Source organism: Gorilla gorilla, chromosome 8 (assembly GCF_029281585.2).
Source record: "Gorilla gorilla gorilla isolate KB3781 chromosome 8, NHGRI_mGorGor1-v2.1_pri, whole genome shotgun sequence".
NCBI lineage: Eukaryota > Metazoa > Chordata > Mammalia > Primates > Hominidae > Gorilla > Gorilla gorilla.
Genome location: NC_073232.2, coordinates 54,073,897 through 54,088,023, shown reverse-complemented (window position 1 = coordinate 54,088,023; position 14,127 = coordinate 54,073,897). Strand labels below are relative to the sequence as shown.

The 14,127-nt window shown below is 35.3% G+C and overlaps 1 protein-coding gene across 8 annotated transcripts in view; it reads left to right on the top strand.

Moving 5' to 3' along the window:
- Positions 1–493: 493 nt before the first annotated feature.
- CABCOCO1 (ciliary associated calcium binding coiled-coil 1) overlaps positions 494–14,127 on the top strand; it is a 101,845-nt gene continuing 88,211 nt past the window's right edge. The window contains exons 1-2 of one of the 8 annotated variants that reach the window (XM_031015406.3): positions 494–663; positions 9,795–9,898. In XM_031015406.3, the coding sequence (XP_030871266.1) occupies positions 589–663; positions 9,795–9,898 (179 nt within the window). In that variant the 5' untranslated portion in view covers positions 494–588. Of the gene's footprint in view, positions 797–9,794; positions 9,899–14,127 lie in introns of all 8 variants that reach the window. The other 7 variants (XM_063710067.1, XM_019034472.3, XM_055353264.2 and 4 more) reach the window with 7 other exon arrangements.

Below are 14,127 nucleotides of genomic sequence, written 5' to 3'. Positions count from 1 at the left end.
ATTCACATGCCTAATCTAGATTCATCTGCTATACCACCACTCATTTCCTGTGCCCCTCCCTCAATATTTTGGAATAAATCACATATTTTATATCATTCATCATCACTAAATTGTTCGGCATGTATCTCTAAAAGATAAAGACATATTTTTCCTTCTAAACATGACCACAATACCATCATGATACTTTAAAATTTACAATGATTGCTTAGTATCAAACTTCAATCAGTGGTTGAAGTTCTAATAATATATCTTACTTTAATATTTGTTGAAACTTGCAATGTGCTAGCATTAGGTACTTTGACATATTTCATTTAAATTACTGCTACTTGAATTGCCTTTTCCCCACTTTCACTCTAACAGGAAAGACTCTGTCTCTCCCAGAGGATTCAGAGCCTCCGTAGCGGGCTGCTGTCGGCCTCCCTCCCGGCCTCCTGCTCCTCTGCGCGGTCCCCAGCCCTGTACCCGGCGGGCAGAGGCTCGGGCCTAGCGCCGCCTTCCGCTGGGATCTGTTCCCAGGCCCAGGGACGCCGGCCCCACCCCAGTTGCCTAGGTGACGAGGGGCCGCTTCTCTCGGCCGAGATTGCGGCGATGTCGCAGGGGACGACTCCCTGGGGGCCGACCCCGGCAGGGCCGACCCCGGCGGGAACCACGCCCGAATCGGAGGTACACCGTCCCTTTCCCTTCCCGGTACCGGTGCCGGTACCAGCGACCTCCGAGCATTCATTCCCAGTCCGCGGAGTCCGCGGCCGAGCCAAATCCGGTCTCCGAAGAGGCGCCACACGTCTGGCCCCGGCTGGTGAGCGGCCCAGGAGGGCGGCGGGGCTGGGAGCTGCGCTGGGGTCCCCGACACCCTCTGCAGCCCGGCGCCCCCCAGCCGGCCCCGTCGCGCCGTGCACGGTGCCAGCGGGTCTAAATGTATGAATTCTTCCATTGGACGGCTCCGTGCCCAAACGCCCTCATAACCACGCGCTTCTACCGCAGGTTTTGTTTTTTGGTTTTTCATGGTTTTTTTTTAATTCTAGGTAAAATAAGTAATCTCAGATTTTTAAATGGGCCAGTCTCTTTTTGAAATTGCTACTAATTCTGTAATGATTACAGTGTTGCGATTGCTCAAAAGGTGTCATGAAATAATAGCTGTTTACTGGTGATGGACTGATTAATATTAGAAGATTGGTGTTTCCATTATTTTGCCATTTTCCTAAACAAATAAATACAGGTCAAAGGACACTGGCTGGAAAATCTTCTCTGGTTATGGCTTTAGTTGCTCATCAGCTTGACTTTAGGAAAGTTATTTAATCTCCTTGGACACCAGTGGCTTCCTGTGTGACAAAAGGTTGATCTTTGGGCCCCTCCCATCACCAGCTCTCCATAATAAATGGGTTTTAAGTAACTTTACTCATAAACTTAATATCCTGAGATTTTAAGAACACATCTGCCGTGCCAGATATTACAAAAAAAAGTTTAAATCTTTGCACACGGAGTCTGTTATGATTGTTCCTAGGAAGTTTTTTTTCCTCCGTTTTGTTAAGGCTCTCAAGGTGAATAATCATGTCTTAATTAACATTGCTTTGCTTGACTTCCTTATTCGTTGGTCTAAACGACATTCTTTGTGCAGAAGATAAGTGTTAGCTGCAATTTTATAAATGAGGAAACACAAGGAGCCAATAATTCCATGCCTTGCTCAGAGATATGTAAGCTGTTCCCAGTCGAGATTCCTACCAATACAAAATGCAGACCACTAAGGCATGCGGACTCTCATATGAGCCTTTTGAAATTAGCAGACATTAAAAGTACATTTTAATGTGATAAACTGGTACTAAGCCTATTATTCCCTTGTGATCTCTAATGTAAGTAATACAATTTCAAAAGTAGCACAGGAAATTTTCCAATTAAATTGTGTTATTTAAATATATACCAAGCTTAAGACTATGCACAATTATCAGTGTACACATACATATGCTCACCCACGTAGACCATGTCCTTTCCAAAAAGACTGATCATTTGGGGGTTTTAATGAATCTGGACTTTAAAAAAATACAAAATTTTTTAAAAGATGTAAAGAAGTGCTATGCTTCAGGAAAAAAGCAATCATTTTATAATGGTTGAGTCAGATGAATGAGCTAGTTATAGATCTTGGATGATTATCTACCCTCTTAGGATTGTCAGCTTGCACATTTGTCAACTTCTTGGAGGGCCAGGTATTCTCATGACATGCAATTCAGGATGTGCTCAATCACTTAGTAACAAACAGAAGAAATCAAGTTGTAACAGGGACTCAATTAGCCGTGCTCATTTACTAAGATGACATGCTAATTCGCTGCTTGGTGGAAACTCCATTTTCCGTTTTAATGAAAGCAGAGTTTCTGTAGTTCATGGGGAATATAGTTGATGCATAGAGCTGTGTCATTCATTAAAACAAGTCTTGCCTGCCACCCATTTGTGCTGATTGGGGGTGTTGTATGTTAGATAGAAAAATGGCAAGATTCTCTCTTGTGGTCTGTTCCCAAGGCCACTACTTTTTAGGTAAATACGGAAAGGTTCTTCTCAGATCAAATTCTTTACAATGTTGATCCCCCAACAGCTAATCGTTTATGGTGTCATTTCTAATAAATTCTGTATCCAAAATGACTTAGCCAGTAGCCCATGTAGTCAACTGAGCCAAGCAGTTCTGAATTATTTCCTTTCTTGCCAAGTCTGTCAGAAATAAATCATAAACTTTCAGTAGTCTGATGTTTCCCATTTGTTGTTTGTGGCCAATACCTAGAATAGAAGTAATTGTCCCAATCACGTAGTAGGCACTCAATAAATTATGATGACTAATTAAAATCATGGATGGTCTGAGGCATGCCAGGAAAGGTAGTTATCTACTCTATGAATTACTCTATGAGTTACTGTGAACAAGCAGATATGAGATGCAGATCTAGAGAAATTATTTTTTCTGTGACATTGAATAAGTCCTGCTTGCCAACTTTCTGAATTCAACATCCCGAGTTCTTTAGTAATATTGGAGGAAATGCCTCCCTTTACATGGTAAAACTAAACTTTTGGCAGATATCTGTATGAATGCATAACAGAAAAAATGACAAAAATCTGAAAATAAATATTTGTTATGCATAGACCTGTAAGTGAAAGGAGTTTATAAATGTGTACTTGGAATTCAGTGATCGATTTTGTATCAATAATTTTTTCATATAGTGACTTTCTTAATATCTTCAAAAATCTCTAGGGAATTGAATCATAAGTAGTACACTTACAAGGAATATACTTCAACTTACATCAGAGACCTAAAAGAAAACACAAATGATTATTTTCCAATTGCTTCTTCTGAGTAATGTCTCTTAAAGTGTTACCACATCACCCAATAGGTGACAATTACTCAATGCATTCACGGCTTTATCAGGACAGGATGCTTACATAATTTTGAGGGGTAAGATGATATAACCTGTCTAGGAGATCATCAACATGTCCTGGAGCAGGCCATATACAACTCTCTCTACATTGGGTCGTCCTTAAAGACTTTAGAAAACAGACCCCACTCCATCGTTACAGAGAAAACTCAGGGCTCAATTGAGCAGCAAAATTGTCAGTTTCCTGCGACATCAGTGTCATTCAAGAAGTATTTCTTGAAATTATGAATAATTCAATGTAAGTGAACACACTGTAATCACATAGCACAGATCAACCTATGCAGGCTATGGGGACAATGCCAAAAAAGTCACTTAAAATATTGTTGAGAAAACAGTACTAATGGACCTCAAAATGTGAGTACATGGTAGCTGTATTTATCAGACACTTACAACTTGTAGCAAATTCTGGCTGTAGCATGGAGATATTGACAAACACTTAGGCTTGTCATTCTTACTGTCATTCTTTGGGTTTACTGTCTCATTTAAGAAGTCCTGCTCCTCCTCTCCCTTCTGTCTTCCTCCCTAGATGGCACAAATAATCTTCAAAATTTTTCTAATATTTAAAGTTTTATTTTACTATAGTTTGGTCTTTAGCAAGTCTAGAATATTTTTATATTTGAAATGAGGATCTAATTTTATTTCCTTCTAGAAGTGAATTACTGATTATGTCAGCTTCATTTACTAAATAAACTATTTTGTCTCTTCCCATTGAGAACAGACTGACTGTTGCTATCCCAGTATACGTATACATGAATGGACAAAATAGGCAGCAGAAGAGAATAGCAAATCCAAAACTATGTGTGTATATTATATATTATATATAAATTTCATATATTATATATAATATAATTATATATTATATATAAATTTCATATATATAAATATAATTATATTTATATATAAATTTCATATGTTATATGAATATAATTGTATGTTATATAAACATTTTACATATTATATATAAATATAATTATAAATTATATGTTTATTATATACATTTTTATTTTAAAAATTTTATATATGCATACATATACACATATTTATCTATACAAAATAAATCTTTGGATTCTTTATGCTTTTCCACACACTAGTTTGTCCATTACTGTGTCAATATCATGTCGTTTCACATTCATCTTCAAAATCTATTTTGGAAAGTTCGCTCTATTTTTTTTTGACAAGTATGTCTTCTTCCATAGGAACTAAAAAGTTATTTTGTAAAGTTCCAGAATAATCTCATTGGGGTTTGAGACTGTCATTACATTATATTTATAATGTAGGAAGGACTTAGTTCTTTGAATTTGAAGGTTTTTAATAAATCTCTTTTATCAAGTCTCGTTCTTGAAATTTTTATAGTTTTATAATTCATATAGATACTACACCTTTCTCATTATATTTATAACCAAGTATAATTCAGTCAAGTTTTTACCATTTCTGTTTCTAATTAGCTTCTTATATAGGAAAAAACTGGCTTTTATATATTTATGTTATATAGAACCACCTTGCCAAATTTTTTATTAGTAATAACTTTTTTGTTAGTACAATGTCCACTTTCTTAGGTATGCAATCTTGTAATCCTCAAATAAGGATTTTCAAATTTCCTCATTTCTGCTATTTAAGTTACATATTTAGTTTTCTTATTGTATTAGTTAGAACCTCTATAGTGTGTTGAATTACAATAATGTTGCCATCCATAACCTTTTTGTAGTTCCTTGTTTTCATAAGAATGACTTAGGATTTCACTATTCAATATGATGCTTGCAATATAATTTTGGCAAATAGTCTTTTTCGTGTTTAGCATTTTTTTCTTTTCATATTTTACTGGGAGTTTTGCTGCTGAATCTTAGTAAGTGCCTGTTTATTATATATTTAAATAATCATATAATTTGTACCATTTAATTTGACATAAAAATTATATTAGACCTGCTAATGATGATCCAACCTTGGATCTCTAAAATTAATCTTATTTGGTCATAGGTATAGCTTGTAATTGTTTTAGTACATTTTAAAATTTAATTTTCTAAGAGGTATTTTAATTATAATTTTTACATCTGCATTGATTTGTGATTTTGGTTTATAATTTCCTTTTTTGTTCAGGGTTTTGTGTATAGACTATGCTGGCCTCTTAAAAATGAACTCTCTATAGTCTGTAAATATTAGACTAACATAGAATTTATGTGTTATATGATTAATAAGTAAAACTACAAGTGTAAAACCATCTGGGCATGGTGACTTTTTAGAAAGCAGACTTCCGGTTTAGTTCATCTTTGATCAGATCAATTTTCTCGTCTAACCGTGATCAATTTTGAGAACTTACATTTTCCCAGGAAATCACCCATTTTCTTAAAATTTTCTAATGTATTGCCCCTGAATGTGACACAAATTTGTTTTCTTTATGTTTCAGTCACATTTGCCAAATATTTGCCTATTTTATTAACTATTCTAAGGAATTACCTCTTGCTTTTACTTATTTTTCTTTCACTTTTTTATTGTTTTTTAAAATACTGGCTTTTTAGCTTCATAGCAAGGCTATGGTAAGGTGAACGAGGCACTCTCCTTGGGCACAGAATTGAAGGAAGTGCCAAAAAACTCAGTAATCGAGATAATTTCTGTTTTAATGCAATACTTTAAAAAAATCAAACCTAATGCCCCCAAAAATCCCTGATGAATTAAAATTTTCAGTAAAGACCAGATCTGTATTACTGATTTTTCCTTTTGCTTCAGCTCCAATATGGCTTAGCACAGCACTGCTCCTGCTCCTTGGTTCATTTATTTTAAGGCTTGGGAAAAAAAAAAAAAAAAACACCTTCCAAGTCTACAATTTGCAGACCAGTCTATGTCCTCTGTGACTAGGAAACTTCTCTTTAGTAAACTTTGGTGAAATCTGTTATCTTTCTTTTGGTGAATACTTATTAAAAATCTTTTTTATATAAAGCACTACCAGTGATGGATACAAAGATGTCCCTAAAATTTTACATTCTAGAAAGAAAAAATATATACAAATGTGAAAAGTTTAGTTGACATTAGAGAGGGAAAAAAATTAGAGAAAAACATTATCTGGCAGATAATATCAGGCTTACAGTTTTATTGCTCTTGGAATAACTCTTAAAATCCACCAGGTGGTGGAGTAAAATGAATTAACAGTGCCATTTAGCTTACATATTTTCCTACTTGGAGATGTAATTTTACAGAGAAAGCCACAATTACATATCCACATATTTTAGCTTATTTATGAATTTTCTATTATATCTTTAATTTTTACAAGGCAGAATGTATGTGTTGAAAGATTAAACATTTTTAGCCATCTGATAGCCTTCTCATGCAAGGCACTGTATAAACAAACAAAAAAAGCAGTCTGGTTTAAAATAGGTCCAGGAATATAATTTAAAACAGAAGAAAAAACCCAGAGGCAAACTCCCCTAAAAGATGATTATATTAAGCCTGCAAATTTTAGTAAAAGAATGAGGCTCTAATATTAGGCATCTTAGCTAGAATTAGTACTGTCCAAAAGGTTAGGATTATTGGATTCTCTTTCATATAGTTCTTGTGTGACCTACTTTTCTCCTACCCAGAGATTTTTCAAATCAGATAAATTGATCTGAATGTCTGTATAATTCACTTTTCATGTATATCTTTATTCATTATTAATATGGCAGTAATCTTGTGTGTATTAAAACACATAAAAATGATATTTAATATGAATTCAAATTTAGGTTCAAATGACTTGCCTTAAGTCATAAAATTAATCAGTAGTCAAACTATCATGAGATCTGGAGTTCCTCTAAGTCCTGCTTTTCATCATGCTCCACTATCTAACAATGTCATCAGATGATGAAGATGAATTTAGACAGTCAGTTAGCAACCTATGTTGACATATCAAGAACTGCAGAATTCTAAAAAGAAATAAAAGATTGAATGACTGTCCCTGAGGAATTTACAGTCTAATGGGATTGACAGTATAGGAATAATTATACTTTACCACTCATAAAAATATATAATGAAAATCATTTAAACAAATACATAACCATATATTATAGATCAAAACAGTATCTTAAAAACTGGGTGCATTTAATTCAATTTGTAAATATCTGAGTACCTACTAGATGCAGCATACTAAAATACTTTTTTCTTAATGAGTTTATAATCTAATTATATGACCTAGTTTAGATTAATTGGCCCACCGTAGCTTACAAAAAAAGTGGCTAATAATGTAGCATATTTTATTTCTAAATTAGATTTTCAAAGATAAAAATGTAGCACAATAACCTAATATTAAATTACAAACATTAAGCCAATTACCATTACCAATAAGTGGTAGGTTTGAGATTTTTCCACTTTTGAAAAAGAAAAAGAATTTGGTATGTTATCTGGTAAACTACCGCAAGGCAGTTTTTTTGCTGCCCTTATCTTTTGGAACTCAATCGCATGGAAGGCTCAATAACTATTTGTTGCACTGAAAAACATTTGCCCTCTTTCCCCCCAAAGTCTCATAATTTTTTATTTTTGTGTAGCTGCTGCTGTCTTGCCTCTATTTCCCAGTCTCCTCTTCCATCTCCCCTTCACAGCTCTTCTCTTCATGCCCTGGCTTTGAGCAGTCTCACCCATTGTCACAGTTGCAGTTGACTCCTAAACCAACGTCTGTAAACTTGACCTTTGTGACTCCAGCATTTCTAACTAAACTCTAAACATTTCTTTCTCGCTATTAGTATTCCACCTTAAACTCAGCCACTGAAATCAACTCAACATCTTGCTCTTTAAAAACTAGCATCATCTTCCAACACTCTATCAGTATAAAAAGGGTTGGCTGGGCACCGTGGCCCACGCCTGTAATCCCATCACTTTGGGAGGCTGAGGCGGGCAGGTCACGAGGTCAGGAGGTCGAGATCATCCTGGCAAACACAGTGAAACCACGTCTCTACTAAAAATACAAAAATTTAGCCTGACATGGTGGCAGGCCCCTGTAGTCCCAGCGACTTGGGAGGCTGAGACAGGAGAATGGTGTGAACCTGGGAGGCGGAGCTTGCAGTGAGCCGAGATCAGCCACTGCACTTCAGCCTGGGTGACAGAGTGACGCTCCGTCTCAGAAAAAAAAAAAAGGTTTGACACGTACAGTTATGCAGGTTGTGCTCTGAGCAAAAGCACTTGGCTGAGGGGTGAGTGGGGGCTAAAACTAGACTCTATTCACAGGCAGTACACTTGGACACAGAGCTGTGTCAGCATTAGGGAAATCTTTTTAGCACTTCCTCCACCCAAAGAGGATATCTTTGTCTAACTCACACAAAGGTGGCATATGTATTATTAGTATCACCACCATTTCCTCCAACTCACCTATTTCAGAAACTCAGAATCTCCATTCTTTCTCCCCTCTTTTAGGCCCCCATAACATGACTACATTCACCACTTTCTTTTCATCCACACTGCCAAGGAGACCGGAGCAGCTCAACGCTTCATCCCTGCACTGTTTAAATGGCCTCTTTGTTTAACTCTTCCTCTGCTCCTGTCTTTCCTTCACGCTCCAGTAGATTACCCTTCCTTAAAGCACAGTTTTGTCTTGTCATTTACCTGCCCAGAAACTTCATGGTTCTGAGTGCTGTCTGTATTACTAGAAACAAACTTCTCAGACTACCATTCTTCAACCAGCCAGGGTCTAAAATATTTATGATGCCTTGCTGTACCTTGTGAACACTGAGTACATATTTGTTGAATCATTAAATTTAAGATTGCCCACCATACCTTTCCAATGCTCACTTCCACCTAAGTCCAACTAGTCACCCTCATGTAAGCTAGGTAACATTGTGAACTGCTGATATTTACAGAACTCCTTCCTAATTATCCTATCTTCATAACCTTGGTGTTGCTGGTTCATTCACATGGGGCATTGGCCACATCTAACCTTCCAAAGCCTATTCCTGGAACTCCTGTCTATAGAGTTTCCTTGTCTTGTGCCTATACTTGTCCTTTCTTTTAGACTGAATGCCGCATGTATTATGGCTTACTTGTGTTCTTTTCTTCTTTTAACATCAACCTAGGCTTGCTCCTCTCACTAGATGTTAAGCTTCTTGAGGTTAGCACATCTTTCTTGTTTGTATTTGCCTCCTCATAAGCCCCAGATTCAATGAGGAATGTGCAGATAATAAATATTTGTTGAATTGAAAACCATCACCCAGTTGTACATATGCCCCAAAGACAGATTGACTAGCCATTTGACTTTTCAGGTGAAAGGTACCATTGCATAATATGGAAAAGAAAAGATACCATCTCGAAGATTGTTGTTTTTAAATGTTTTTCCTGACAGCAACTAGACTATAAGAAGAGCCAACTTTGTTACTATTGGGTTTAATATATGAAACGTACAATTAAAATAACTCACTCCACATTGTGTTTTGGTAGAGAGACACTGAATTCCAGGAGCATGAAAAGATTCTGTCTCCGGATTTTCTTTCAGTTGCCCAAATCACTGATTTGTTAACGGAGGACATCGATGGAGTTCAAGAGTAAGCACTTCACTATTACAATCACATGTAGAAGAACGGTTCGAGTTCTGCATCTGTAAACGATTGTGATTAGATGTATAAGCTTTTTTCACAATATTTGTCATGATATTATGCACTGAAAAATATCTAGACTTCAAAACACAAAAATTCTCAAATAACTGACTTTTGGCACTACTCAACAGTCTCCTTTATAAAGAAAATACATTGCAAACCAACTTACTAATATTTACCAAGAGCAGAGGTTTGTTGATAAAAGCGGGCTCTAGCATATGCTGTCTTCTTTTCTCTTTCGTTCATAAAACTGTCAATATGCACATTAACTTAAAGGATGTTCTCCCTCGTTGTAAGAAGAGTAAGTTGTGTTTTCTGTAATTATAATGGGCAATGCATTTTATTATTTTGGAAATCTTGAGTATTTGCCATCCACCTGTGATTCTCATCAGAAATAATGCTATACTAAGTACTCTGATTGTGTACATGTTACTTAAAAATGTGAATACAATGGAATTTATAGGCAGTAATTCCAATATATGTACATCTCACTCTTTAGGCCATTTATTTCTATAGTAGATCATCTATTTAGAATTTTTGTCAGATACATCCAACAAAATAATATCCTAAAAGGTGTTTTTAGTAATCACCCATTTAAAAAATCATCCCACTTAGAATGGAAGGCTAATTGGCCATCGTGTGTAGAGAGTGGGGATGATGTCATGCACTAGCATCTTGGTGTCAGGTCTCTGCAGGCCAGTCCTTGGGACACAAACAGGGTGTCGTGGACCATAACGGACAAATAGAAAATGACTCTGTCAGTGGTTATCACTGACAAATCTTACAAATGTTATAGCATAAAGATGACTCACTACTGAGAAGGGAATATGACAGATGTCCTGGCTGGAAGAAAAATCTGAGAAGGGAAGGTTTATCAAGAACAGGTGAATAACACTGACAGGCCTTTTCCTGAGCTGCTCAGCTCTAGCGCTGGCAACCTCTGCTGGAAATTGATTATCTGTGATCAGCCAAACCACTTACTATCTGCATCTCTACAAGTATGAGTGAATTTAAAATTTCAGAGATTTTTAAGCAAGTATCTCCTGATGATTTTACCATTTTTATAGAAATTAAGGTTCATTAGGAATTCTGATTCTTAATGTAAGAATTGATCTGCAATACCACCGATCATGTCTTTATGTAAAATGTTATTTTCCATTTCCAGGTAACCCCAAATGTTATTGATCATTGCAATGCAAAACAATAGGTATTTGATACTAGGCAAAATAGCACAATGCGAATAGCAGACATTTTATACAGTTCATAATTTATTTATATTAAACGTCAAGTAAAAGATATTATATTAAATACAATTAATATTAAATAAAAGGTGTTGCAAATAAGTGCTTTTCAGAATTATTTCTTCCCACGTTCTAAATTGTGCTGTGTATCATACTTTGTGTGATGATTTTTTAAAAATTATTGGCTCTCTTTGTTGTTGAATATCTAAATTCTGAACATATTTTTAATCTTTAGGTGGTAAGGCCTAGGATACAGTAAGTGATACAGAAGGTGATGCAGAAGTTAGCAATATAAAAACAGCCAGGCTCAATAGCAGGTTGACCTTTTTAGACTGTCTCATTAATGTAGAAATCACCTGAAGTGACTTCAAATTTTAAGATATCATCTTTGGATAAATAACATCAGTATCATGTTAGGAGCCATTTCTTTGTAAAACAATTTTCTTGAGATTCTTTACATGATTTTCGTAATGGTAATCCTGAAATATTTGCAATCAGTCACTCACTTTCAATTTAAAATAGAATTATTATAAATGGGGGTTATATGCTTTCAAAATGACAGAAATATAGTTTAAGTATCCTATCACCAAGTGACAGAAAATCATAGAGTCTACAGAGTTATAAGCCTATTTAAATAAGTTAGAAGAAATCAGCACATTTCCCTACCTCTTAAAATTAAAAATTTCTCTCCATGAAAGCAGCCAACCAAATGAAACATTAAAGTATCATTAAAACATATTTCTGAAATTCACTTTAAGCAGTTAAATGTCTGGGTACATTTCTCATGATCCCTTAGCTGCTATCAATCATAAATATTTTAATGTAACCTTGACTTTATTTATAGATCCATCTCAATTTTTTTAAAAAAAGAATAAGGACTAAAATGAAAGTAACTATATAAACACAAAAATAACACTGAGACATTTTTAATAACCTTTCGGTAACTGGGCCTCCATGAGCTATTTAGCTCTTGCCTTGAGGTTTATTTCTGCATGTCATATTTAAGAATTAAAATGCACCCCATTGTCAAGAACATGCAAGAGTAATGTAATATTTTTACCCAAATTCTTGGTGAGACAAAATAGATAGGTATATCACCTATCATCACTATACCAAACTTCCTAAAACACAGTGAATCATTTTTCTCTTTCCCTACGTTCTTTCATGCTACAGCCATAGCCATCTCTCCCCTCTCCCCTGTTCCAGCTCCCGTTATTCCCAGAGAAAAAGTTTACGTATTTGCCAGTAAAATACCGGAAACTTTGCATTCAAACCATAGCAATATCTTGCCCCAGATGCCTCCCTACATAATCTCCTTTGGAGTAAAATGACCGAGCAAAGAATGGAAATGATAAATCCTTAGCCCTGTGGTTCAGGTTAAAAGGGAAGAGACAAATGGTATTAGGGAAAGTGGTGGAGGAAGTGTGGGGGACAGCAAAGATGAAAAAGGTCAAAGAGATTTCACCAAAATATTCTTTGGCAAGTAGTTACTGTCATTCAAACACAACTAAACATTGGAAAGTAAAAATAAAAAGCAAAGAACATATGCAAATATTCAGGGCAAATATTTAATTAAAAATACGTAGTGTGCAGATGGCAGATGATGAGTACAATTAGAAGGAAAACTAACTGCTAGAAACAGAAGAAAATGTTAGGTTAAAGCTAATAATTAAAGAGGACATCAATTTCACAAAACAAGCGACCAAAAAAAAAAAAACATGGTAAAATATATAAAGAAGAAGCTTTTAGAACTAAGGCAAGAAACTAAGGCTAAGAGTAAAACCAGTGTAGAACTTACCTTGCTGAAAATCAAGTCAGTAATGTGGAAGACAAATTTAAGAAAACTTACATAAAGTGAAGATTAAAGCAATTATTCGAAGAAGTTAGAATATACATTCAACATAGTGAATCAGAAAAAAATAGTCTACACTTCATAAAACTTTGATTTTAATATTTTAATAGAATGAAACCTGCTAAATTTTTGTGGGATAAATTTAAAGCAAGTCACCTAAACAGGAAAATAACAGGCCTGAGACTTTTCCTTAGCAAGGTTAGTCTGCAAAAATCAGTGGTGCAACAAGTAACCAAAATGTAGGAAGTCAAAAGAATATGATTGCAAAATAAAATACTAATTTTGTCTGATGTTCAGTTATAGTGGCAACAAGACATTGCAATATAGAGAACAACTCAGAAAATACAGTATTCATGTGGTCTTACTGAAAAATTTACTTCATAACCCAGCTGAAAAATAAATCAGTTCATTGGTGAATTTTAAACAACAAAAACTGCCAATGAGAAATTGTGATATAAGAAGCCTGGCAGTAAGTATGGATCATTTAAAATTAAAATTAAATCCAATATGGTAATAATAGACTGAAACAATTATTCTAGAACATCAACAAAAATAGGCAACCACATGAGAAAAAAAGTAATTCAATTTCCTTTTCTCACCAAAATAAAATTGAATTGAAGCAGATGACCCCTATTTATAGTAATGCTATTTAAAATTGAAAGTGAGTGATTGCAAATACTTTAGGATTAGTGTTACAAAAATCATATAATCACAAGAAAATTGCTTTAAGAAATGGCTCATAACAAAATGCTTTTAAAAACTTGTATCATAAATGTAAAGGGTTAATATCCCTAAGTATGTGAAAAACTTTTATAAACTTAAAAGAAAAAGTAACCAATAGAGGACATTAAAAAGAAATCCAATCTAATGAATAAGCAAAGAAATACATAAGATAGTAATTTTCGGCCGGGCGTGGTGGCTCACGCCTTTAAACCCAGCACTTTGGGAGGCTGAGGCAGGCGGATCATGAGGTCAGGAGATCGAGACCATCCTGGCTAACACGGTGAAACCCCATCTCTACTAAAAATACAAAAAAAATTTAGCCGAGCGTGGTGGCAGGTGCCTGTAGTCCCAGCTACTCAGGA